Source organism: Lissotriton helveticus, chromosome 2_1 (genome assembly GCF_964261635.1).
Source record: "Lissotriton helveticus chromosome 2_1, aLisHel1.1, whole genome shotgun sequence".
In the NCBI taxonomy this organism is placed as follows: domain Eukaryota; kingdom Metazoa; phylum Chordata; class Amphibia; order Caudata; family Salamandridae; genus Lissotriton; species Lissotriton helveticus.
Window position 1 is genome coordinate 566878678 of NC_136059.1, and position 22340 is coordinate 566901017.

Here is a 22340-nt window from a genome sequence, read left to right on the forward strand (position 1 = left end):
GTGCTGGATTTCTGAAGAATTTCCGCAACTGACTGATTTAACCGTTTCACCGACTTATTCACCGCTTTTGGGGGTGCGCCCCGTGCCCATGTCTGCCTTGGAAATACTTCGGACCATAGCAAGATCGCATTCGGCAACATATTCCTGATTGCTGCCAGGGCCGTAAACAATGACTCTTTTACGCCCCTCCTTCCCGCCGGGATCATGTTGTTGCCTCCCGAGTGTAGCACTAATAAGTCAGGGGTGGGCATACCTCTGTTCATGGCTGCCCGCAGATCGCTAGGGGCGTCGGCTAAATGTTGTCCACCTATCCCCACCCAATGGTGGTCAAATCCTTGCGCCTCCCACGCTTTTAGCTCGTGCAATTTCGTGAAGACCAACCCTGCCCTGCGAATAAAAGAGTGGCCGCACCAGCATATTTGGGGTCTGTGGGATGTGGTACCTAGGGCAAAATTGAGATAAAAAAACAGTCAAGACTACCTGTGTACGATAGGGGGGCACGCTACGATACTCAAACTAATTGCGGGCGAACGTAACGCTCATAACACGCAGACTTCCAACAACCTAATCTCTTAATAGTTTCCTCTGGGAGCCCCAGGCCTGCCGCTGTAGTTGCTGCCCCGATACGGAATGAATGGAATGTGAAGTCAGTTGAGTCTACGCTCAGCCTAGTCAATGCCAGCTTAACCACCCTTGTGAACTGAAATCTGGTGAGGGGTAAACCGTCCTTATGCAACAGGACTCTGTCGTCGCCCCCTTGCGGCCTCATTTGCAAGAATTCCCCTGTTAGTCTTACCGGACAGTATGTATGTCACCCCTGCTACCCTGCCTAATGGCAACCATATCCCCTTACCCAATGGGTCTGTGTTTGATCTCCGGACCCTAACTCTCAGCACGTCCCCTGCCACAGTCAAGTCCCCGCACCTTATGCCCCCTTCCCTATCCGCCTTAGAGGCAGGAAGCAATTCCGATATCCTGAGTGCCCCACAAAAGGCTAGTACGTAGGCTACCCTGAATAACTGAGTTTCGTATGGGGAGAAGCAAATCTTGGGCAGAGTCTCCAGGATATTTACCAGCCTGCTCCCGTCTATGGGTCTTCTTGAATCCTTCACCCCCGGGGTTAAACGTTCGCATCCCTTCACAGCTCTCCTCACTCTCTGGTCCTTTATTGGGTCTGCCACCCCCCTTAAGCCAGCATAGAATGCCATTGCCGACAGTTGTCTTTTCATCATCGCAACTGATTTCCCACTAGCTCTCTGGTGCACTATGAAGCCCAAGACGCTCAGGGGTGATAATGTCTCAACTACACCCGCCCCTTGTAAGTAATCTTGATAAAACTGCCACGACCTCTCATACATACTCTTAGTCTTGGGGGCCAGGGATGCTGTTATCAACTCAGGGGCTGCGGGGCACCAAGCTTCCATAGCCCCGCCGGGAAGTTCGTCATCTCTGTCTGCTTGCGGCCAGTGTGTGCGGAATTCTGCCAACTTAAAACGGGACAAGGCGTCAGCGGCTTGGTTGTCTACCCCAGGAACATGCTTTGCAGTAAAATGTACATTGCGCCGCAGACATTGCAACACTAATTCTTTCAATAGGCGCAACACCCATGTGCACGTTGCTCTCTGATTGATTGTTAATCGCCATCACCACTGACATGCTGTCCGACCAGAAAACAATGTGCCTGTTTGCGAGCATATTTCCCCACAGGTGCAATGCCACCACTATGGGAAACAGTTCTAAGAAAGTAACATTGCATGTCAGACCCTGTCGTGCCCATTCTTCCGGCCAATGCTGCAAGCACCACTTGTGACCCAAGACTGCCCGAAGCCTACGCTACCTGCCGCATCAGTGAACAATTCAAGCTCTGCGTTCGAGGAGCTCGGTCTACGCCATATCACGGACCCATTAAAGTTCTCTAGGAAGTCCTTCCAGATGTTTAGGTCATTCCTCACTTCCGCTGACAGCCTAACTCTATGATGTTTAGCCTGCAGCCCAGACATTGCCCTTGCTATGCTCCTAGAGAAGGCCCTGCCCATTGGTATGACTCTCAAGGCAAAGTTCAGTTGTCCTACTAAAACTTGCAGCTGGTGTAATGTGACCTTCCTTGCCCCCAAACAGGCGTCAATAGCATCCTTGAAGGCAGACACCTTCGACCTGGGTAGCCTGCAAACCCCTTCTCTAGTGTCAATTTCAATGCCTAGGAATGTTAAACAGGTAGTTGGCCCTTCAGTTTTTTCTGCTGCCAGTGGTACTCCCAGGGCTTTTGCCAGGTGCTGGAAGGCCAGCAGGGCCTTCCTGCATGACTGCGAACCCTGGGGTCCATGAATAAAAAGTCGTGTAGATAGTGTACCACCGCATGGGATTTGTCTGTAGAGAGAAATTGCTCCACCGCCCATTCTAAAAACCTGGCAAAAGACTCAAATACTGCGCAAGCAATTGAACAGCCCATGGGCATGCAAAGGTCAATGAAATAATCTCCTCTGAAGGTGAAACCCAAGAACTTAGTATCCTCCGGGTGCACTGGCAGGAGCCTAAATGCCGCCTCGATATCAGACTTGGCCATTAAGGCCCCTTCCCCCATGGCCTGCAACTTTTGGATTGCGGTGTCAAACGTTGTGTAGCGCACCGTGCATAAGTCTGGATCAAGCTTGTCATTAACGGATTGGCCAGGGGGGCTTGACAAATTATGAATCAGGCGAAATTTCCCTTTCTCTTTTTTAGGTACTAACCCCAGTGGAGAGCAGACAAGATCAGGTTTTGGCAATTGTTTGAAGGGACCCGCTACCCTACCCAAGTCAACTTCTTTCATTATTTTCTTTTCAGCTGTTTCCATGTTCTGCAGCACTGAGCTCTGGTTGCGCGGGGGGACATTGGTGGGAGTAGCTAAAGACTGGATACGGAAACCAGACATAAAACCATTGTGTAGAAACTGAGCATCTTGTAGCTTGTCGTACTTGCTAAGGAGGTGTGTCAGCACATGAGTCTTAATGGGTGTTGGCAGATTTTTCGGATGTCTGTGTGGGCCGCCCTTTAGCTGCAGCCTGAGCCGGCTGTTCTTTTGGTCTTTCTGACTTCTTAAAACATCTGACCTCTGGATGGGATGGACCCCCACAGAAGGAGCAGCAATGCTTGAATCTACACGTAGTCCCTCTGGTGCACTCATTCTTGTTATACAGCCAGCAGGCCTGCTTTTTATCTCCTGCCCCCCTGTCGCTCCGAAAGGGCTGGTTGTGTGAAGGATAACTAGTCTTGGTCACAGGTGCAGAGGAATGAATCACCGCATACCATACATTAATCTCGCGTTGGTCCCATGCTATGTTGGGGTGTACTGCCTTCATTTGCCTGAACTTAGTGTCAAATTGTAACCACCCTGTGCCTGGGAACTCAGAGGCCGCCCCATGTATCAAAGATATGTAACCGATTATCTGAGGGGCCAACGCGGGGTACCTCTCTACCATGATGGCAGCGTAAATGGCGAATCCTGTAATCTAATTCTTTATAGACCAGTCAACCCACAACTTTTTCTGCTTGTACTCGCCTTACTTACCTACCCTAGCCTTACCTGGAACCACACCTGCATTAATGAGATCGACTACGTCAATATATTCTCCCTTTAGAATCTTTTCTTTGGTGTCTGAGGGTACATGCCACGTGATCTCCCCAGATGGCGATAGTCATGGACGAGGAACCGTAAATTAAAGGGCTGTAAGCTAATGACTGCTGCCCTGTCAGCACCGGTCCTCCCTGAATCTGATTAACTGCTGGACCTGCCAAATTTCCACCGGTGTTTGCTGTTTGCCCCTGAGGGGACAAAGTTACTACATTTGGGGATGGACCCATAGCCACTGGTCCTACAAATTCAGGGTAAGCTGTGGAGAGTACCATTGCGCTAGCAGGGCAATTGCTAATTGCCTGCCCGTGTGAAGTTGTCGCTAGTACACCTGGGGATTGCGCTATCCCCCCAGACTGCACCCAGACTTGTGCTATTCCGCTACCCGGCTGTGCGACCACTGGAGGTAAGGATGCTTGTGCACCAGGCGCCTCCGCATTTGCGACGGGCGCCACCACGACTGCGTAATGTTAGACTGAGTGTTGCTTCCCCCAACTGCGCCCGGCTGAGGGATACTGTTTTCTTTGGTTGTATTAGGAATCAAGTTTATTGTTTCGAGCACCTCTTTCTCACCTGAGAATGCTGATTGGGACTCGACTGCCCTGGGCCGCTTTTCTTTCGAGGCCTCTTTAAACCTTTCCGGTGTGCGCCGAGCTCGCTTGCCTTGCCCTCTTTCTTCCTGGGAATCCGCTCTTGCCCCTTCTCTCATTGTCTTTAGCGCCCAATCGACGCCTTTTTCCTTTGTAAACTCCAGCAGCTCTGTCAATGCCAGGTAGTCATCTCTTTTGGCCATGGCCCCCTTGCCCTTCGTTGGCCGTTTCGTCGGCATTCTGCACTTAATAAAATAGAAAAGTGTTAGACCTTCTTTTTAATGACAAAAAACCCTTCCGGATTAGCCACCCATTTGTTACCTGGCGTCAAGATCCTTATTTCCATTAACAATTACAGCAACACTGCGCACTCCGATTATGTAGATGCATTGTTGCAGTTAAATATAAATCAGCAAATATGTTCTGTGATAGATGCTTTGTTGCTAAAGCATGTGCTATGACTAATAACGATGGCTACTAGGAAATATGAGTTACGATTCTTGGCACAAATATACTTTTTCCTAGAATTTACACCCACTGCTATCCTCATACCCGTGAAATTTGCGCAGCCATTTCTTTTCACTCAGAAAGCCTCTCTTTCTCCGTTTCCTGAACTGAAGATATCCCTACTCTTTGGGGTCGTGCTTCCTAGCGCGCCAAGCAGCGTGCGGGGCAGGCAGGGAAAGTTCCCAAAGAACAGGAGCATCCGGTAAAACATGCCCTCATTGATAAACGGCCAGGTCATTTTTTAGCCCTTTATAAAAGTAATATAATGAAAGATTCCCATCGGTTGCTGTCGCGAGGCTGCTGCAGAGGCAAGGTTTTATATAGTGCTGATGTAATCTGCTAGGCGCTGCAGCATGAAAGGCAAAGTAACGGCGCTGATCTAACGTACTGTACCAACTAAATATAATGCTCAAGTCACGCACTCGAGGCGCTCACAACCCGATTCAGGCAAGCCCAAGTCACGCACTCGAGGCGCTCACAACCATACCCGGACCCGACTCAAGCAAGCCCTCACCAGCGGTGAACATTTTTTCCTGCACCCGTACGCTCGCTCGCCTCGACCACCCCCCACGCTCTATGCTGATTCGCGCACCGATCACACATACACCTTCAACTCGCGCACGGATCACACATACACCTTCAACACACTATCGCACTGCGAGGCCCACTCACCTGCACCTGAAGTCGGATGACTTTCCACGCGCCCCAGCTGCCGCGACACGGCTCCACCAGGACTTCCTATGCGACGTCCGACTCTTGGGAGGCGAAGTGGACAAAGAGGGGGTGTGAACTGAGGTGCTGGCTTTTCAAGCCTCGCGCTCCCAAACTGCTTCCGGGTCACTCTAACCCTTTTCCCTGACGCACTTCCTGTTTTTCTACCGATATCGCTTCCGGGTCGCACGACCCGGAAGGGACCCCCTTACCCATGCGGCCCTTTGGCTGCCACTAACGGGGCCACGTCCCTTATGTGGGGTGGCCCCCTGCAATTGTCAGGTTTTGTTTTTTTCCTTCACCTCGTTGACAATCATTTGGTGCGAAGTCCATCCCTTGTGTGACGTCTGATTGCGCCCCAGAAGTTCCTGTGCATGGTAGCCATCTACATATTTTTGTTTTCTGCTGCTGGGTCTGGAAGCAAAGGAAGAGACTGAAATTTTGTAGAAGTTCCCGAAATTTGGGGATTTTTGTGTGTGAAAAAAAAAACTAATAGCAAGGTACCCGTCCACAAAACCAGACTGGGGACCCGGTTGCAACTTCATACGACACATGTGGACTGAGAATGAGCCATGGTAGGGGTCATGAAAAAAATTCCCTTAAAGTTTTGTCCAAACTGCCACAACGCGACCCGCACAAGGCCTTTAGCCTATTCCTACACAGGGACTAGGACTGCAGGGCCTGCGCTGTATTTGTCAAACTCTCAAGGCCCGCCGAAAGTAGACAGAGAAAAATCATGCAGCAATGTACATCAGCCAGAAGCAACAGGTATTGCTGAAAGACTTGGGCCTCTCAAGCGACGAAGATGAACAGGTTGCGGTTGCAGAGTGAGCCCAGAAAGGCTCAGACGTTGAAATTCTCAAGGTGAACGCAAAAGTAAGAAAATCCCCTCATTCCTCGGATACCTGGGGTCATGAAAGAAAGAGCACAAGGCCGTCCAGGTGCTAAAAAAAAAAAAAAAGCTGACTGAGGGTCAGTCGCACCCAAATGTGTCCCACTGATCCAATACCAGGGGTACCTAAGAGGGCAAATTGTCAAATCGATGAAGACCAGCTCCGGTCAAGCAGCCCAAAAGGGAAACTAAGCCTTTGGAGGCAGAAACCAAAAAAGGGAGCATCTCTGACGCAAGACATCATAAAGACCCTCGGGGTGGAAAAGAACAGAGGGATAGGTTCAAGGCAGAAATCACGATGCTCCTTCAACGCAAAATGGAGTTCGACACGCTAAAGGAATACAGAATTCCTACCAGACCTTCCACAACTTCAGACGTCCAAGAGGAAGAGAATGCCTCAAGCTAACGGCAACCTCACAAGTAGGAAGCCGAAGAGGAGCTAGAAAACCCAGAAGAGGTAGCAGGGAGTTTTGATGAAGAATGGAACAACTTCAACACAGAACCTACATGAGAAGGTTTGTACTCGCCCCTTCGAAGGCTTTGCCACCAGATGACATAGCCATACATAACAGCCTAGTGAAAAGAGTAACTGGCACTTTCGGGGTTCCCTTAGAGGAGGAGAAAGGAAACTCATGTTTTCTCCTAGAAACACTAATGCCATCCAGAAATGATAGCTAATTCCTCCCAATGCTAACAAGTATATTGAACCAGGGCAAAGACATCTTTAAAGAGCCAGCTTCAACAAAGGGAGTCGCACCAAGGGTTAAGAAAAAAAACTAACCCTGTTCAAAGGACCCCAAGTATATCCAGGGGAACACAGTGTCATATTCCATCATCGTCACCACAGCAAGAAGGAGCAATGCTAATTCTTCTACTGGTCCACCCCCTGAGAGGGAAAGCAAAAGACTAGATATGGTTGGTAGGAAGATGAAGTGAGAGGCAGCGACACAATGTTCCGCCAATTCAAATGCTCGTCTCAATAGATATGACCACTAGCAATGGGATGAGATCGAAGAGCTAATGAATAACAAAAAGAGGGGAAAGTCAATCATTCAAGAAGGAAATAACATTGCAAATACATGCCTGAAGTCACCCCTAGTTGCGGCCGATACAGCCAGTGTACAGGTACAACCCTCAGAAAACATGCATGGCGGAGGATTTCAGGCTTTAAGCAAAAAGTCCAAACAAAAATAATTAATAAGTCTTTCGCAGACAGCGCTTTTGTTTGGCCATGAGGTGAATGAGTCCTTCCAACAGATTAAAAATGGAACAGCAAGCGCAATGGGTGCTCTACTGTACAGAGGCACCTTCAGAAGGGGAGGAACCAGCCTCCGAAAACCTGTAGGAAGATGGAATGTTTCTACAGGGCAGCATCAACAAGAGCAGACTCAAGGCAGCGTACAGCAACCAAACAAACAGTCTGGATACCAATCGTGGCAACATCACACAAAACAACCTTTTTGTAGTAGAGGAAAGGCTAATGGACAGGCCTCCAGAGGTGGACGTGCAGGCTCCAAGTGACATTAACGCAAAACTGGGCCCCCACACACCACAGCACAGGGAGGCAGAATAGCCCAATACTCACAAGAATGGGAAAGGATCACCACAGACAATTAGGTATTAAACGTGATGCTTCATGGCTGTTGTATAGAACTAACAAACATTCTATCACCAAACCCCCCAAAAAAGAAGTTTCTAAAAACAGAACCTCGAAAATTAGGGGTAGAGGTAAAGGAACTTTTACAAAAACAGACAATAGAGAAAATACCAACAAGGGAGCACAACAAAGGAAACTACTCACGTTACTTCTTGGTACTAAAGCATGATCTCACATTAAGACCAGTTCTGGATCTCGGATTCATAAACAAAATCATTTGCAAGCAGCATTTCAAGATGACAACCCTACAAGAGGTAATCCCACTCCTTCCTAAAGGGCGGGGGAGGGGAGGGAGCACACTACCAATTCAGAGTCTTACCTTTGGAACAAAATCTACACCAAGAGTTTTCACAGAATGTCCAGTTGCAGTGGCAGCATTCCTAAGAAGGAAATTTATTCAAGTTTACCCTTATCTAGGCATCTGGTTGGTAAAGGAAAACTCAAAACAAGCATGTCACAAATACATTCAAAAGGTAATCACAACTCTATAAAGACTGTGGTTCTCCATAAACCTCAAATCATTGCCAACCCCGTAGCAGGAAAAAATCTTTCTAGGGACAAGAATGAATTCCAAAGTGGCACAGGTGTACCTGACCCAAATGAGGATTCAAGCAATCAAAGAGCAAACTTACCTCTACCAGAAGGGGCAGTCTCTGATAGTGAGGATAGTCATGAAACTAATGGGCATGGTGGCATAATGCACCCCCCCTAATTACCCATTTACATCTGCACATGTGCCCTCTAAAAGAATGACTATGCAACACTGGTCACATACCACCAGGAGTTGGGGAGATCTAGTGATTGTAACAGAAAAGGTACAGGAGGCACAATGGTGAGCATCCAAGAACATAACCCCAAGCAGACCTTTCAGAACGACAACTCCCTCAGAGACCATCACAACATATGTATCTCACAAAGGATGAGCAGCGCATACAGGAAAATTAAAAATCCAGGGTCAGTGGATCTCAGACTCCATAAAACATCAACTTTCTGGAGATGAAAAGAGTGCTTGTAGCACTGAAAGCTTTTCAAGTCCACATTGCGGGGAGGACAGTATTGATCCAGACCGACAATACAACCACTGTTTTATGTGCAGAAACAAGGAGGAACAGTGTCATTCACCCTAAGCAAACTAGCTCAAGAGATCTGGCAATGGGCTATACCACGGAGGACCTACCTGGAAACAATCCATATACCAGGGAAAGACAACACCGAAGCATATAAGCTCAGCAGACAGAAAGCAGATCACACAAATTGGAAATAAAACACAGGAGCCTAGACAACATTTTCAAAATCTGTGGAACACTAACATACCTATTCGCAACAGCAAAGAACAGGAAATGCCAGTTCTTCACCTCCAGATTGGTCAGGGAGATTTGCCTATGCCTCCCAACCCCCCATTCCTGTACTACACAAAGCACTGGAGAAGGCCAGACAACCTGAAAGAAACCTAATCCTCATAGACCATCAATGGGCGAGACAAACCTGGTACTGGGACTTGCTCTAACTGTCCAAAGGACAGATGATCAAATTCAAAGAAGAGCAAGATATCTCCTCACAATGCAAAAGGAACAAGTGTTCCATATGGAACCAGCAGCACTCCGCTTACCAGCCTGGCGCCTGAGTATATAGAATTTGGACATTTAAACTTACCACATAGGACAATGGAGGAACAAAAGGAGGCAAGAAAACCAACCACAAGACAGTGCTATGCAGCTAAGTGGAAGAGGCGCCTCCTTTGATGCACAAGCACAATACCCTAGATTCAGTTTCTATACAGAAGACCGTTATAATCTCTTACCCACTTGCAAGACAGTGCAATTAAATATTCAAAGTACACCTGGCGGCAATTGTAGTGTACACCAGGGAAGCATCATGAAAAGATTTTTTCACCTCACCCGTCATCAAAATGTTCTTAGAAGGTTCCAAAAGGAGAGCGGCCTCCAAGGAAAGCTCCAGCTCCTATGTGGAGTTTAAAAACTGTACTTGTAAAGCTTATAACACAGCCTTTCAAATCCATGCACAAAGGCAGAACAACAGCACATCACAATAAAAAATGTCTTCTTAATAGCAATAACCTCATGACCAAGAGAAGTGATATCCAAGCTTTAACTATTGAAGAACCACACATGCAGATCCACAAGGACAACATAGTTCTTAGAACTTATTCCGTGTTCCCTAGCCAAGGTGATGAGCAAATTTAATACGAATCAAAGCATTGTTACCAGTTTTCTTCAAGAACCCTCAAACGTGGCTGGAATGAATCCTACATACCCTGGATGTAAGAAGAGCGTTACTGTACTATCTACAGGAGATAAAACAATTTTGTAAGGGAAAACAACTATTTATCATGTAAAGTCCAGCAAAGGTTCACCTGTTACAAATGAACAATTGCAAGATGGATTGTAGAAGCAATTCAGATTTGCTACTCATCAGCTGGGAAACCTTTAACCTCTCACCCAAAAGCCGGAGGGCTTCGGTTCCGATGAGGATTTTTGCTGATTCGGTACCGAGCCAGGCCTGGAGGCGACGTCGGAAACGTCGTCTCGGTGCCGACCTCGGCCAAAAGGCAGAGGTGGTGCCGAAGCCTTATGTTTTTTGTTGGGAAGTTGGTGGGGCAAGGGGTCTTTTGTATTCACACCACCTTGTCCCTGTGGCAGTTTTTCGCCGTTGAGGTCTATCTCGAGGTCCGAGTTGGAGTCTTGCACGGAAAAGGCTTCTTCCTCCTCTGCCGCTGATGCACCAACATCTTCCTGATTGGATTCTTCACCGAAGATGTTCGGTGTGTGTTTGATGCTTTGACGCTGCATCTCCCGTCGTCGAGCCAAACGATCGTGGAGAGTTTTCTTCGATTACAACGATCTGCAAGCATCGCAGTCTTCTTCTTTGAGCTCTGGAGACAAGCACAAGTTACACACTTTGTGTGGATCAGTGCGTGGATACTTCGCGTGGCATTGAGGACAGAATTTGAACAGTGTCCGTTCCATCCACGGAGAGCTGAACCGACGCGGTTAGGCCCGAAGGTCGTCCACAAAGCTTTCCGATCTAAAAGTAGATTTCATTGACCTAAACGATGCACGGAGAAGTGGGAAACCCGTACAAAACACTACTGTCGAGAGTAGAAAGGATTGCGGGTCGAGGGGAACCTGAAGAACGGTTTCGAACCGGAGCGCAGCAATACACCTCCGAACCCGATGGTGGAAAAAACAATCTAACAATAGTCAATGACCATGCGCACTATCACCAAAAGAAGTCCCCTTACCTTGTGACTGGGAAAGACTTTTTTGAAGTAAAACAACTTGCTAAAATCCGGACCCAACATTAGATGGCAGGAGTATGCAAAGCATGTGAATCTACAGCTCTACATGCCAAGAACAGATGCTTACTGGGTAAGTAACGTTATCATTAGTCTTCACTTCCTGGGTTTATAAGCCTGCCTTCCTATGTAGATGAGATTAGCAGACTATACTTTTATATTGAACTTTAACTTAATTATTCATCGAAGGTATGAGAGTGGGAACCAGATTTGAACTCTAATTAGGCTTTTCTTTTTGGTTCTGAGTTTAGCTTAGTAAGCCAAAGATATGAGGCTAGGATTGAAAGTGTAACAGCAAATATGTTACAGTATTTTCTGCTGATCATGGTTCTCGTACACTTTGCTGTTGCTATTCTGTTTCGCTTTATATTAATTATTACACATATTGTGTGCACTGATAGAAATTTGATTTTAAAGTAAATCTTTAAATATATCCATTGTTTCTGTTCTTCAGTATGCCTTTCCAATATCAAAGAGGGTTTGGATTCAGCCAAATATCCCTGTGCTACTTTATATAACTTATTACCTGAAACGCATCTTGCTCAGTAGGTCTGCGGGGTTTTGGCACATAGACAAAGTCTGAAGTCCCAGGGGGTCTAGAAGGCCTATTTCTGGGCAGTGTTCTGAAGGATCCAGAAAATCTATATCAATGGTCACAGAAATTGGGATTTTGGAAATGCCAAATCTGCAAGGCATGTAAATATGGACTAAATAAAATAGAATGCAAAATTGATGATAAAGTGCAAAAAATGTGCAAACCTGGAACATGCAAAAATCACCTTTGTAGTCTTAATGTACTGGAGTCTCTTTACAACTTCAGATATGTTGAGAGCACCAGCTGTCCTTTTAGAACATATAGCAGCTACAAACATTAATGATTAGTCATCACCATTGCACTACATTATCAGAATGGGCATAATGGATGTCCAAGCACTTAGAATTGTTTTAGAAGTGACATAATGCCAAAATCGGAAAGAGTAGGTGTTGGCACTAAAAGTAGTATGCAGCTGATATCTAAATATATAATCAAGATATCAAGAAAGTACACGTGGGAGCACAATCAAGATGAAGAATTAAATGTATGTGTAGACTAACACTGAAGAAAGTCGCACTGTAAGAAACAGAGTTTCTTTTTTTTTGTACAGATGGAGTGATTTATTGTTTTATTTATTTTTGCCTGCGAGAGAATGGGAGGCATACTATTTTTCAATTTGAGCAACTCCGAAAACATGCTTGGGTATTATGCAAACATTAATATGTGCATTTGTGGCCCTTTTTTAGGTTAAGCCTAGCGCAGCGCGCATGCGTTGCTGTAGGAGATGACCTCTTGGATTCACTCTGGACTTCGAGCAAGCTCGGGCGTGTTGTAGTGACATTTCATTGGCCTTTACGTGTGGCTTTCAAAAGTGAAAGCCCGCAACTGGCCAAAGGCTGCTTTTTGTCTCACCTTTTCTTAAAATGTTGATGCCTACCGCATCCACCTTGCGGTTACGAGCAGCGGCGCGCAGTGTGCCATCTGTTGAGTGTTATAATTCAAAGGTTGTTTTTGGTCTGCTTCACACAGCCGCGCTTGCGAAAGCCTCTTCCCTATCCCTTCCTTCCCTCCCTCGGTTCCTTTGTGCCTATTCCAGGAGCCGGCTGAGACGGGAGAAGACACACTTGTTTCTTCTTGCAGGCTCTCCACACTTTCACTCACTCTCCCTGCGCGTGTTTGATGCAGGTTCCGGCCATTGTGAGATGTTTAGTTTTAAAACCTTAAAAACCATTCAGAAAGGACACATTTCTGTAAGTGTGTTACTCCTTTCTAACAAACATCGTGATATTGTGCAAAGTGCTTCTCCCTGTTGCATCTTCCCTTTCTACGCCTTCTCCTCCCGGAGCCTGCTCCTTCTCTCCGCGCCATGCCCCCTTCACACTCGGTCCTCCCATCTCTCCCTTTCTTTCAGTCTACGATGCCTCTTCCCCGTTCTTGCCTTTCCGACCCGCTTTCTCCTTTAATTTTAACCAACTCCCCCAGGGTGAATGTTGTCGAAGGAAGGAACGCTGTGCACCAAAAATTAACACATTATGTAAAACGGTACCATTTAAAGGTCTGCTAAAAATGTAGCAAACAAAAGGCTTGTGATAGCAAAAAACATTGTGACCCAGCTGAATGTCATACACGTACATACTTGGAAATCATTCAGAATGGACACATTTCTGCAAGTGTGGTACTCCTTTCTACGCCCATGGTGGCGCCAGGGTACACTTTCCAATCTGGCATTCACTTGACTTTCACCAGCTTAACACAGGGGCGTAATGTAGGCCCCTGCAGTGGGCTTAATTTAAGCCAGTATCTGCCGGTGCGCACATGGGCAAATAAAAAAAAAACCTGATACTTTGTGGGAAATATATAAAAGCGCATTTTAAAAAAAACACTAAACATCCTGGCTGTTATTTCTAACGAGGCACAACTTTAAGAAGGATGTAATCACGGGTGCTTCCTCTGGCTTAAATTAAAATGTTGATGTGACCTCTTAACAGGAAGCAGACTATTGCTGCCATGGTGACAGCAGTCAGACACAGCACTCATCCCCCACTCCCAAAACACGTCTCTGCAGTAAACGTTATCTCCCTTCATTTTCTCCTCACCCGCTTCCATTTAATGTTCCCCTATCTCCCTCCCACTCACTCCTCTACAAAATATATGGTGCAAAAAGAGTAAATGTTTAGGGTACGTTAATGTGCACTAACGTTCATATCCTTAAAGGACCCATGCCAAAATCATTCAACTATAAGGTACCTACTATCAAAATAAAGGACACAAAGCATTAAAAGATGTATTTTTTTATTGATAAATTACCAAATGCTCTTTCCAACTGCACTATCCAAACACACAGGTATAGTCCAGAAAGCAAGCACAATTTACTCTACAGAAGATCTACAAATGAGCTGCTGTTTACCAGGCGATTCTCCAACATAGCCTAAACACATTGGCAAAGCCAATCGGTCTGGCAAAACACTTATAAGGTCCCAAAGGCGAGACCTATTGGCTATGCCAATGCTTGTTAGATTATTGTGCTGGAGTGTGCATGATTCAACATTGGCTGTACTTTTAAAAGAACGATGAACTAATGCAATGTTTTGGATTGCTAGAAATATGTATTCATTTGCCCTCCAAAGGGCATTATTATTTCAATTAATATGCACAATAAAATTATGAAGTATTGAAAATTTTTTGTCGCAACAGATAACACTTCAGTTATCTGACATGTAAGCAACATTTCACTTTTATTGATTGACACAGGTTGACAGGCACACAGTCCAAATTGTAACCTTAACGTTCCATGTACGCAAGTACCAGCATTTATTAAACAGCTGTTTAATCTCTATAATCCAGCAATTGTTTTGACATCCCAAAGTAGCAGACTTTCGGCTATATTTAAGGTATTTGTGAAAGGACAGGTTGAAGATCCTTAGCATTACAGGTGAAATTTGGAAAGTCTTTCTTGACATCTCATTCTTTAAAACCTAAATCTTTTGAAAGTTGGGCAGTTGGCTCTTGTAACTTTTTATCTTCCGTAGAGAGCAAGTAATGGTACTTGGGTGCTCACTATTGTTTCTATAGCTCTAGAAATACTCTTTTGATTGGAAACATTAAATACATTAGAGTGACCTCATTACTGAGTGAAGGCATGCACTGGTGATTGTCTGCTATGCTTTTACGAGAATAAATGTCATTAGTCATCCGTTTCCTCCGATTTTCGATATTACTTTCTTTCTACTTCTGTTGTCTTCAAATACATACTATTTCCAAAAATGTGTTATGAATGGATATTTTTTCTTTAATGACCTACAAATGCCGTTTGAAAGCTCTATCTTAACAAATTTCCTCAGTATGTGCAGAAACTGATCGATGGTAAAGGCACCCCAGGAAGCAGAACCAGGAAGACAAATGATATAATATTTCATTTTTTTCTTTTTTTTTAACGCAATTTTATTGAGGTTTTTCCAATTCTTGTTGCAGATGAGATACATAGTTGGCAAGAAAAAAACAGTTTTGGACCTGTAATCCTGTGATAGAACAATACATCCATGCTGTAAACGTATATATGAGTAGTTATACAGAATAACATCATACTTTACAGTGGAATAGGATATATAAGTAAATAGGATTAGAAGTGTAGATATACAGCCTTATATCATAAAACTCGTGTTTATGCAATTAGTTATAAACTACTATATTTTAACTGAAAATACCCCCCTCACCCCGATTCTCTGGCTTCCTATTTAAACCTGATCATAACATGAGATTATATTATCTCGTTTAAAAAACCTGTAGTTATACTAATCATTCACAGGTATGTGCTCCTAGGTATTAAGATATTGTGAGAGATATGGTATTCCACGGGTTCAGTGGATTAGCTAATAGGGATGAGGAGGTGTGGGTGCGCCCTGAGCTGTTAGAGGAGTTGATGGATCTATGGCTTTAAACGCTTCCAACATCTGATCCCATTCCATAGAGATGGGAATTTTACGTAGGCCACGAAATTCTTCTAGTCTAATAATCACAATCTCTGCAGCGCCCCAACGGGTCATTTCTGCATGCCAAAAAAGTGGTGTAGGAGGAGAAGCAGATTTCCATCTCTTGGTGATGGCAAGTTTCTCTATTAGAATAGCCATGTCAGCGAGCCTGTACTGGACCTTCTGCCCTTTTGGACACTTGTGTAGTCCTAATAGACCACTTTCTCCTGTCGCCCAGACATCCGTGCCAGTGGTCTCCCGCACCCCATATCTTATTATGTGCCAGAAAACTCATAACCACGGGCACTCCCACAACATATGGAGTAAATCGGCGTCTGCCTCCTGACATCTAGTACAAGAGAGTTGTTCTTCCGGGTACATGCTATTAAGGCGGTGAGGCGTGAGACATGCCCTATGTAGAAAAATGGACTGCATATATTTAAATTTTGTGTTTCGGGATACTTTCTTAGAGAACTCCAATACGCAAGCCCACTCTTAATCGGTCAGGTCCCTGCCCAGTTCTACAGACCATTTAGGTCAGAGTGGGGTTTATGGTATTCCCGAATGTGCCCAAATGCCCCTTTAAAACCAACGGGTAAGGTGACGTCCCGCTCCCATTAAATGTATTGCATGGACTAGCTCGTGGGTAGGAGGTTCAGTCCCTTCAGGGAACCAGCGGTGTTTAATGAAATGAGAGATAGTGGCATGGAGGAGAAACCGTGTCGGAGGGACCCCCTGAGTATGAGTAAAATTGTGATTTGCCAGTGTTCCTTCATTGAACAGTGTCCCAATCGTCGTCGCACCTTCTCGCATCCATGGGGATACAACACGTTAAGAAATTTGTTCAGTCGCTGTAGGTATCCCAAGCAAGGAGACATTGGTAGAGTATGGGGAGATACTTTTGGTGTATTGGAGTGTCCTCCTCCGGTACGATAGTGCTATTTTAAGCAGAGGGGGTACTGTGGGCGGAATCTTAGCCTGTGGGAGTAATAATGTATAAAGAGTACCCTGGCTAAGGAACTGTGGTGTATAACCTATTTCATGTATATGTCGTCCTGCTAGCCAGTACGATAGCCATTGTAGCTGACTGGCCATACAGAATGCCCGAAAGCCTGGAGCGCCAAGACCTCCCTCCTCAGGTCACAATTGCAAATGATGTAATATTTCATAACGAAGGATTATGAAATACCTTGACCATCAAAGCTGTAGAAGGTATTATTAATCAAGTCTAGGTGATAATTGTGGCTGGTGAACCCTATGGGATCATTGTGATGACGGATGGACTTCAGTCTGTCTGCCATCGTATTGTATTTGGGACCACCTGCCTACAAGGCGGCGGTTCCACAGGACAAATTATGATGCTACCACCGCCGTGGCGGTCACATTGCCCATATTTTTTATTGCACTGGGTGCTGCGCTCTACAGAACCCGCTGCGAGACAAAGCAGACACCCCACACATCTGCATTACATGGCAGGCACAATGCGGTGCCTACCACATGGTATAGGAATAGGTGCCTATGCCTATGTGCCTGGCCCAGGGGATTAGGGGGCCTGCTACGGGCCCCAAATCTGTTTCCGCCTGCTGTTCTGCGGCAAGTTGACCACTGCAGAACGAAGAAAGGGAAATTGTAATCCCTACGGCTGTGCCTGATGAGCACCTCAGCCATTCTGGGACTACTGGTAGGTTCGACAGGCAGTCGGATATAGACCGCCTTTGAGGGCCGCGGAAGTCTGCGTTTACAACTGCCACCCATCCAGAAGCCATTATAATATGCCGGGCAGAGATCCCTATTCTGATGGTGGGGAGACCGCCACCAACGGCCTGTCAGTGGTGGTGTCCACGCCATCGTAATCGGGCCATACGTTACTAGAGCACACTCCTCCCCAGTCCACTGCAGGAGAGAAATTGTGCACCATATGGGGGCAATCCTTTTCAGCATCCTAGCATCTTAAGTAAAAAGTACAAGTTTAAACTTTCAAGGAGCCCACTGGACGATTGTACATGGTCCCCTCTGTACTCATTCTCGTCATACAGAAGAGTGATAATTTGAGTGATCGGCGACACTTATATTAATGCTAAGTGGTTTGATCTAATCAAATTCTGCCCAGTCATTAACACTCTGGTCTAATTCTTCCTCTTGCTTGAAATTTCATATTCCTTAAGGAAAAGTTTTAGTAATTTTTACTCTCAATGACTGCTTACTAACTTCCGCAGTACGTCGATTATGTACTTCAGACATGGAGTCCTTTTTTAGGTCTCGCCCTGGAACAGGGACAGAGACTCTATAGCTGTCTGATGCCGGGGAATGAGGGACACAAAACTGGCACGATTTTTAGCAGTCGGATTTGGCTGCGCGAACGCGCACGTTCCGTCCTGCGCCGCCCTCCCAGCCTACTGCGCATGCGCCGCCCTCCCAGCCTACCGCGCATGCATGCATGCACACACACAGACACACACACACACACACACACACGTCGCAGACAGACACTCGCTCACACACACACCCCCTCCCTCACAGTCACACACACGCACTCCAAGACACATACACACACGCACGCACACACATACACACACATACACAGGCCGCCTCCCCCCCGCGCCTACATGCTCCTCTCCCTCCGCCCGCCCGCCCGCCGCTCAGCAACGCACTCACCGGCTTCCTCTCCTCAGCTGCAAGGCCCGGCAGCAGGACTCTTCTTCCCTCCTTCGGCACCGGGGCGCAGGGTAGGCTCCTGCCTGCTCCGGTGCTCCCTGCTCCCAACACGGCTCCAATCGCGGCTCTTCCGTGGGAGGCGGGGTAGGCTCCCGCCCTCCTACTTCCTGTTTCCGGGTGTCGCGCCGGCCTGCCTGACTTCCTGGTCGCAGGCCGGCAGAGTAACGAGGATGTTTTGCGGTATGTATTTATTTATTTAATTATGCATTTTTATATAGCGCAGACTTTACCCGAAGGTGGTATTTATTTTTTTATGTATTTATGCATTTTTATATAGCGCGGACTTTACCCGAAGGCGGTATTTCTTTATTCATGTATTTATGCATTTTTATATAGCGCGGACTTTACCCGAAGGCGGTAATGCTTGCCTTAGCGTAATGGTGTTCCTTCTTAATTTATTGGTGGTGTCCCTGTTAGAATTATTCCCACTTTTAGTCTAGCAATGCTTGGCATGATGTTGGCATCTTTGGCATTATTGAGCCCATCCCTGGTATAATGGGACCACAACGTATTGTGGGCATTCTTGACCCAATTGTGCTTCTCTTCACCAGCGGTGATGGTCATCCCTGGCATGCGATGGGTGTTCATGGAATTGGATGTTGATATGTAGACATGTAAAGCCAGACTCTGTCCATGGGGCAGTAATATTCATGAGTACTTGATGACATGGAGATCAAAAATACAACTAAAACTGAAAAGCCATTATTTTGAGAGACTGTCATATTTGTTTTTGGGAATCAGAAATATTTATTAAAATGAAATGCTTGTAATAACAAGCCAATGCATGATTACCAGCTGTGATCGTGTTTTCAAAATGTTTGTAAAGTTGATGTTAAAGTGATAATTCATGCTAATTTCTGTAGTCTTATTTACATCTTGTTTACAATTATACTATACTACTAATGTATGTTTACTAGCCATAACTGTACTGTTATATGTTACATTTTAATTACAGTGTTTGCCTTTTACAATCATTTTCTTACAAACTACCTCGTAAAACAAAAATATTTATGGCTAAAATATTTTGCACTGTTTGCACAATATATTTGTGATGTTTACACTTACCTATTTGAAATTAAAATGTACAAATGGACATTTAGTCAATTACCATTAAAAAGTTTAACTTTTTTGCTAAGATATTCTTGTAATCTTTTATGCAAACAAATTTAAATACTGCATAAATAATTTTAACAACAAATACTTTATATGTAGCTTTTTATGTACATAAGAAAACTATAGCATAAAGCAAAAAACATTGCCATTTACAATAATAATAGCTCAAACTTAAATAATGCGAGACCTATTGCATTGCAAATGCTTGTTTTCTTCTTTTTTTCTTTTTAAATACTCTGTGCATAAAGGTTATGTTTCCTCTAGCCTAAATTTAGATTTTTCAAATAATCTTCTGCTTTTTCATTTCAGATAAGTATGGTTTTTATATTACAGTGTGTATTGGAGTTAACCTTTTTTGTCAGTCCTAAAACACTCTGTATTTCACCTCTGTGTTTGAAAACAGTGGGACAGGTGTCTATTTTCATTTGCTACTTATATCTGGGTCTGCGTCTGTATGGCCCTCAAAATGAATGACCATATTACAACCCTAACAGCCTGCTCTCATCCGACTGCCTGTTTTTATTGCAGGAAGTAGAAAAGAGGCGAAGAATAGAGGAAGCCTACAAAGGAGCTTTGTCTGAGCTGAAGAAAAAGGCACACTTTGGAGGGCCAGACTATGAGGTTTGTTCTGATGGTTTTTACACTTTTTTTAATCATTCAAATTACTGACTTATAAGAACGTTGTTGTGAATCCAGTAAAAGAATGGTTCCATATCAAGCTATATTTTTTCACCTACTTTTGCTGGTCCAATTGATTTTTACCAGTGTGCTCTGGGTAGTGCGATTTTTCAATACTTTGCTCATTTATAATTCTAATTTGAGCAGAGGGCACTGCACATTAATCAAGAAGGGTTTATTCTGTCAAGATGTATTTGTTTATGCAAGATTGACATATTGCACTTTGTGATCATAGTGTGGATTAGTTTGATAGACCAAAGAGTATGAATATTTAGATGTATATCTCTGACACCATTTGATAAATATTTGCACCATACACTTGATCTGCACCACAGTGTAGAGGAAAATGATCACATCGATTTGTCAGAAAGTCTTAATACCACTTTTAATCTAAAACAGTGATGTTGCCACTTCATTAAAATGCTCTTGAATGCACGCATTCTTTTCCCTTCAGTCGTCAAGCAATTTGGGCTCACATACTTCTTTGGTGGTGCTGGTCATTGAGTGATGCTCAGTTGAACAATATTTGTTGGTGCCCAATCAATCAATGGCCTACTTTGAAAACAAAAGCTAAATGTTCAGACTCTTTTGGTGAACCCTAAACTTTGCAGGGTGTTTTTCTCTTAAAGATAATGCATCAATGTATTTTGCTTTGCTTTTTTTATTTTGAATAATACCAGTCATTTTATTTAGTTTTGGAACCTAAAGGGCGGTTAAATCTCCATCTAGTTTCAAAGTGTTAATCGAAAGCATGTGAAGTAAAGTCACTTCAGCTGTTAATTGTTAATCATTGGTGTGCAGTGACTCCTGAAGTTAATGTTTCTTAATAGTACTTGCTTTCGTTTACTTTCTGCCACAGGAAGGACCAAATAGTCTGATTAATGAGGAAGAGTTTTTTGATGCAGTTGAAGCCGCTCTGGACCGACAAGATAAAATAGAACAAGTATTATGCTTTTTTTATTTTTTGTTTATTTTGCTTAACTTATCCCTTAACAAATTCATTAGGTGCAAGTAGTGGGTATAATAAAGCCTGCACAACTAGAATTAAAATCACAAGTCACACAACCATAAGACATTACGTTGACATATATTGCATAATCCTAAATTAAATAATGCTGGATATGGGTAAAATTGAGTTCCTTGTACATTGCTTCACCTGGAGTTTAAATTTCAATTCCTCGCTCTGTTAGAGTTGCTGCTAGAGCCTTCCGTTAATGTATTTTACACGTATGCATATGTAGGACTGTGTCTGCTAATAGTCAACCCACACATTTGCTGAACCCACTTACGGTTGATTAGTCTTGATAAGCTTTGGAGACCACATTTGTCATGAGGACTAATGTAAAATAATCCACAAAACCATGCAACCGACCCCCAGATCTTCCAAGTAAAAACATCCAGTCATCGTATCACTGGTATGACCTCACTGGTCATACTAGATCACTTTCCACCCTTCGTCTCCAAAACGTGCATAATTCTTTAGTATATATTAAAACCATTGCTCTCTGTAGACTGTTGGTCTTATGGGCATACTTTGTGCTTACACATTCAAAACTTAATAAATACTGCATCTTGCGTTGCCTGTGTAGTTAAGTGTTTATACCCTCAAAAGAAAGTGGTGCTTTTATGCACCGATAACACCGAAGAATTTTGTTCAAATGCATGCCACCTCTTTCCTTTTGTTGCACGGTGGAATTTGTCATTAAAAACCATACTCTCATGACAAATGTAGGCTGCATTCAATTTATCTGAAAAAACTAAATTGTTTAATTCCTCACTTTAACTTGTGAGACACATACCTGATGAATCTGAATTTGTGACATTCGACTTTGGGGAACACACATTTGGGCAGTTTAATATACTGAGCAAAGACATATGGGAGAGGTAATTGGTGAAACATAAATAATGTTTTTATTTTTATTTTCAAAGTCTCATTGTGAAAAGGGCCGACTACATTTATCAACATCTCCAACTTCCAATGATGTGTATTCAGTTGTGGGAACTCACAGATTTTTCCAAAAGGTAAGCAAAATACTAAACGGAATAGT

At 44.4% G+C, this 22340-nt stretch overlaps 1 protein-coding gene across 2 annotated transcripts in view; it reads left to right on the plus strand.

Annotated features, from left to right (window-relative positions):
• Positions 1 to 22340, plus strand: part of CERT1 (ceramide transporter 1) — a 911140-nt gene that overhangs the window by 556078 nt on the left and 332722 nt on the right. For both annotated transcript variants that reach the window (XM_078675236.1, XM_078675235.1), the window contains exons 8-10: positions 20143 to 20235; positions 21152 to 21235; positions 22222 to 22314. In XM_078675236.1, the coding sequence (XP_078531362.1) occupies positions 20143 to 20235; positions 21152 to 21235; positions 22222 to 22314 (270 nt within the window). The remainder of the gene's footprint in view (positions 1 to 20142; positions 20236 to 21151; positions 21236 to 22221; positions 22315 to 22340) is intronic.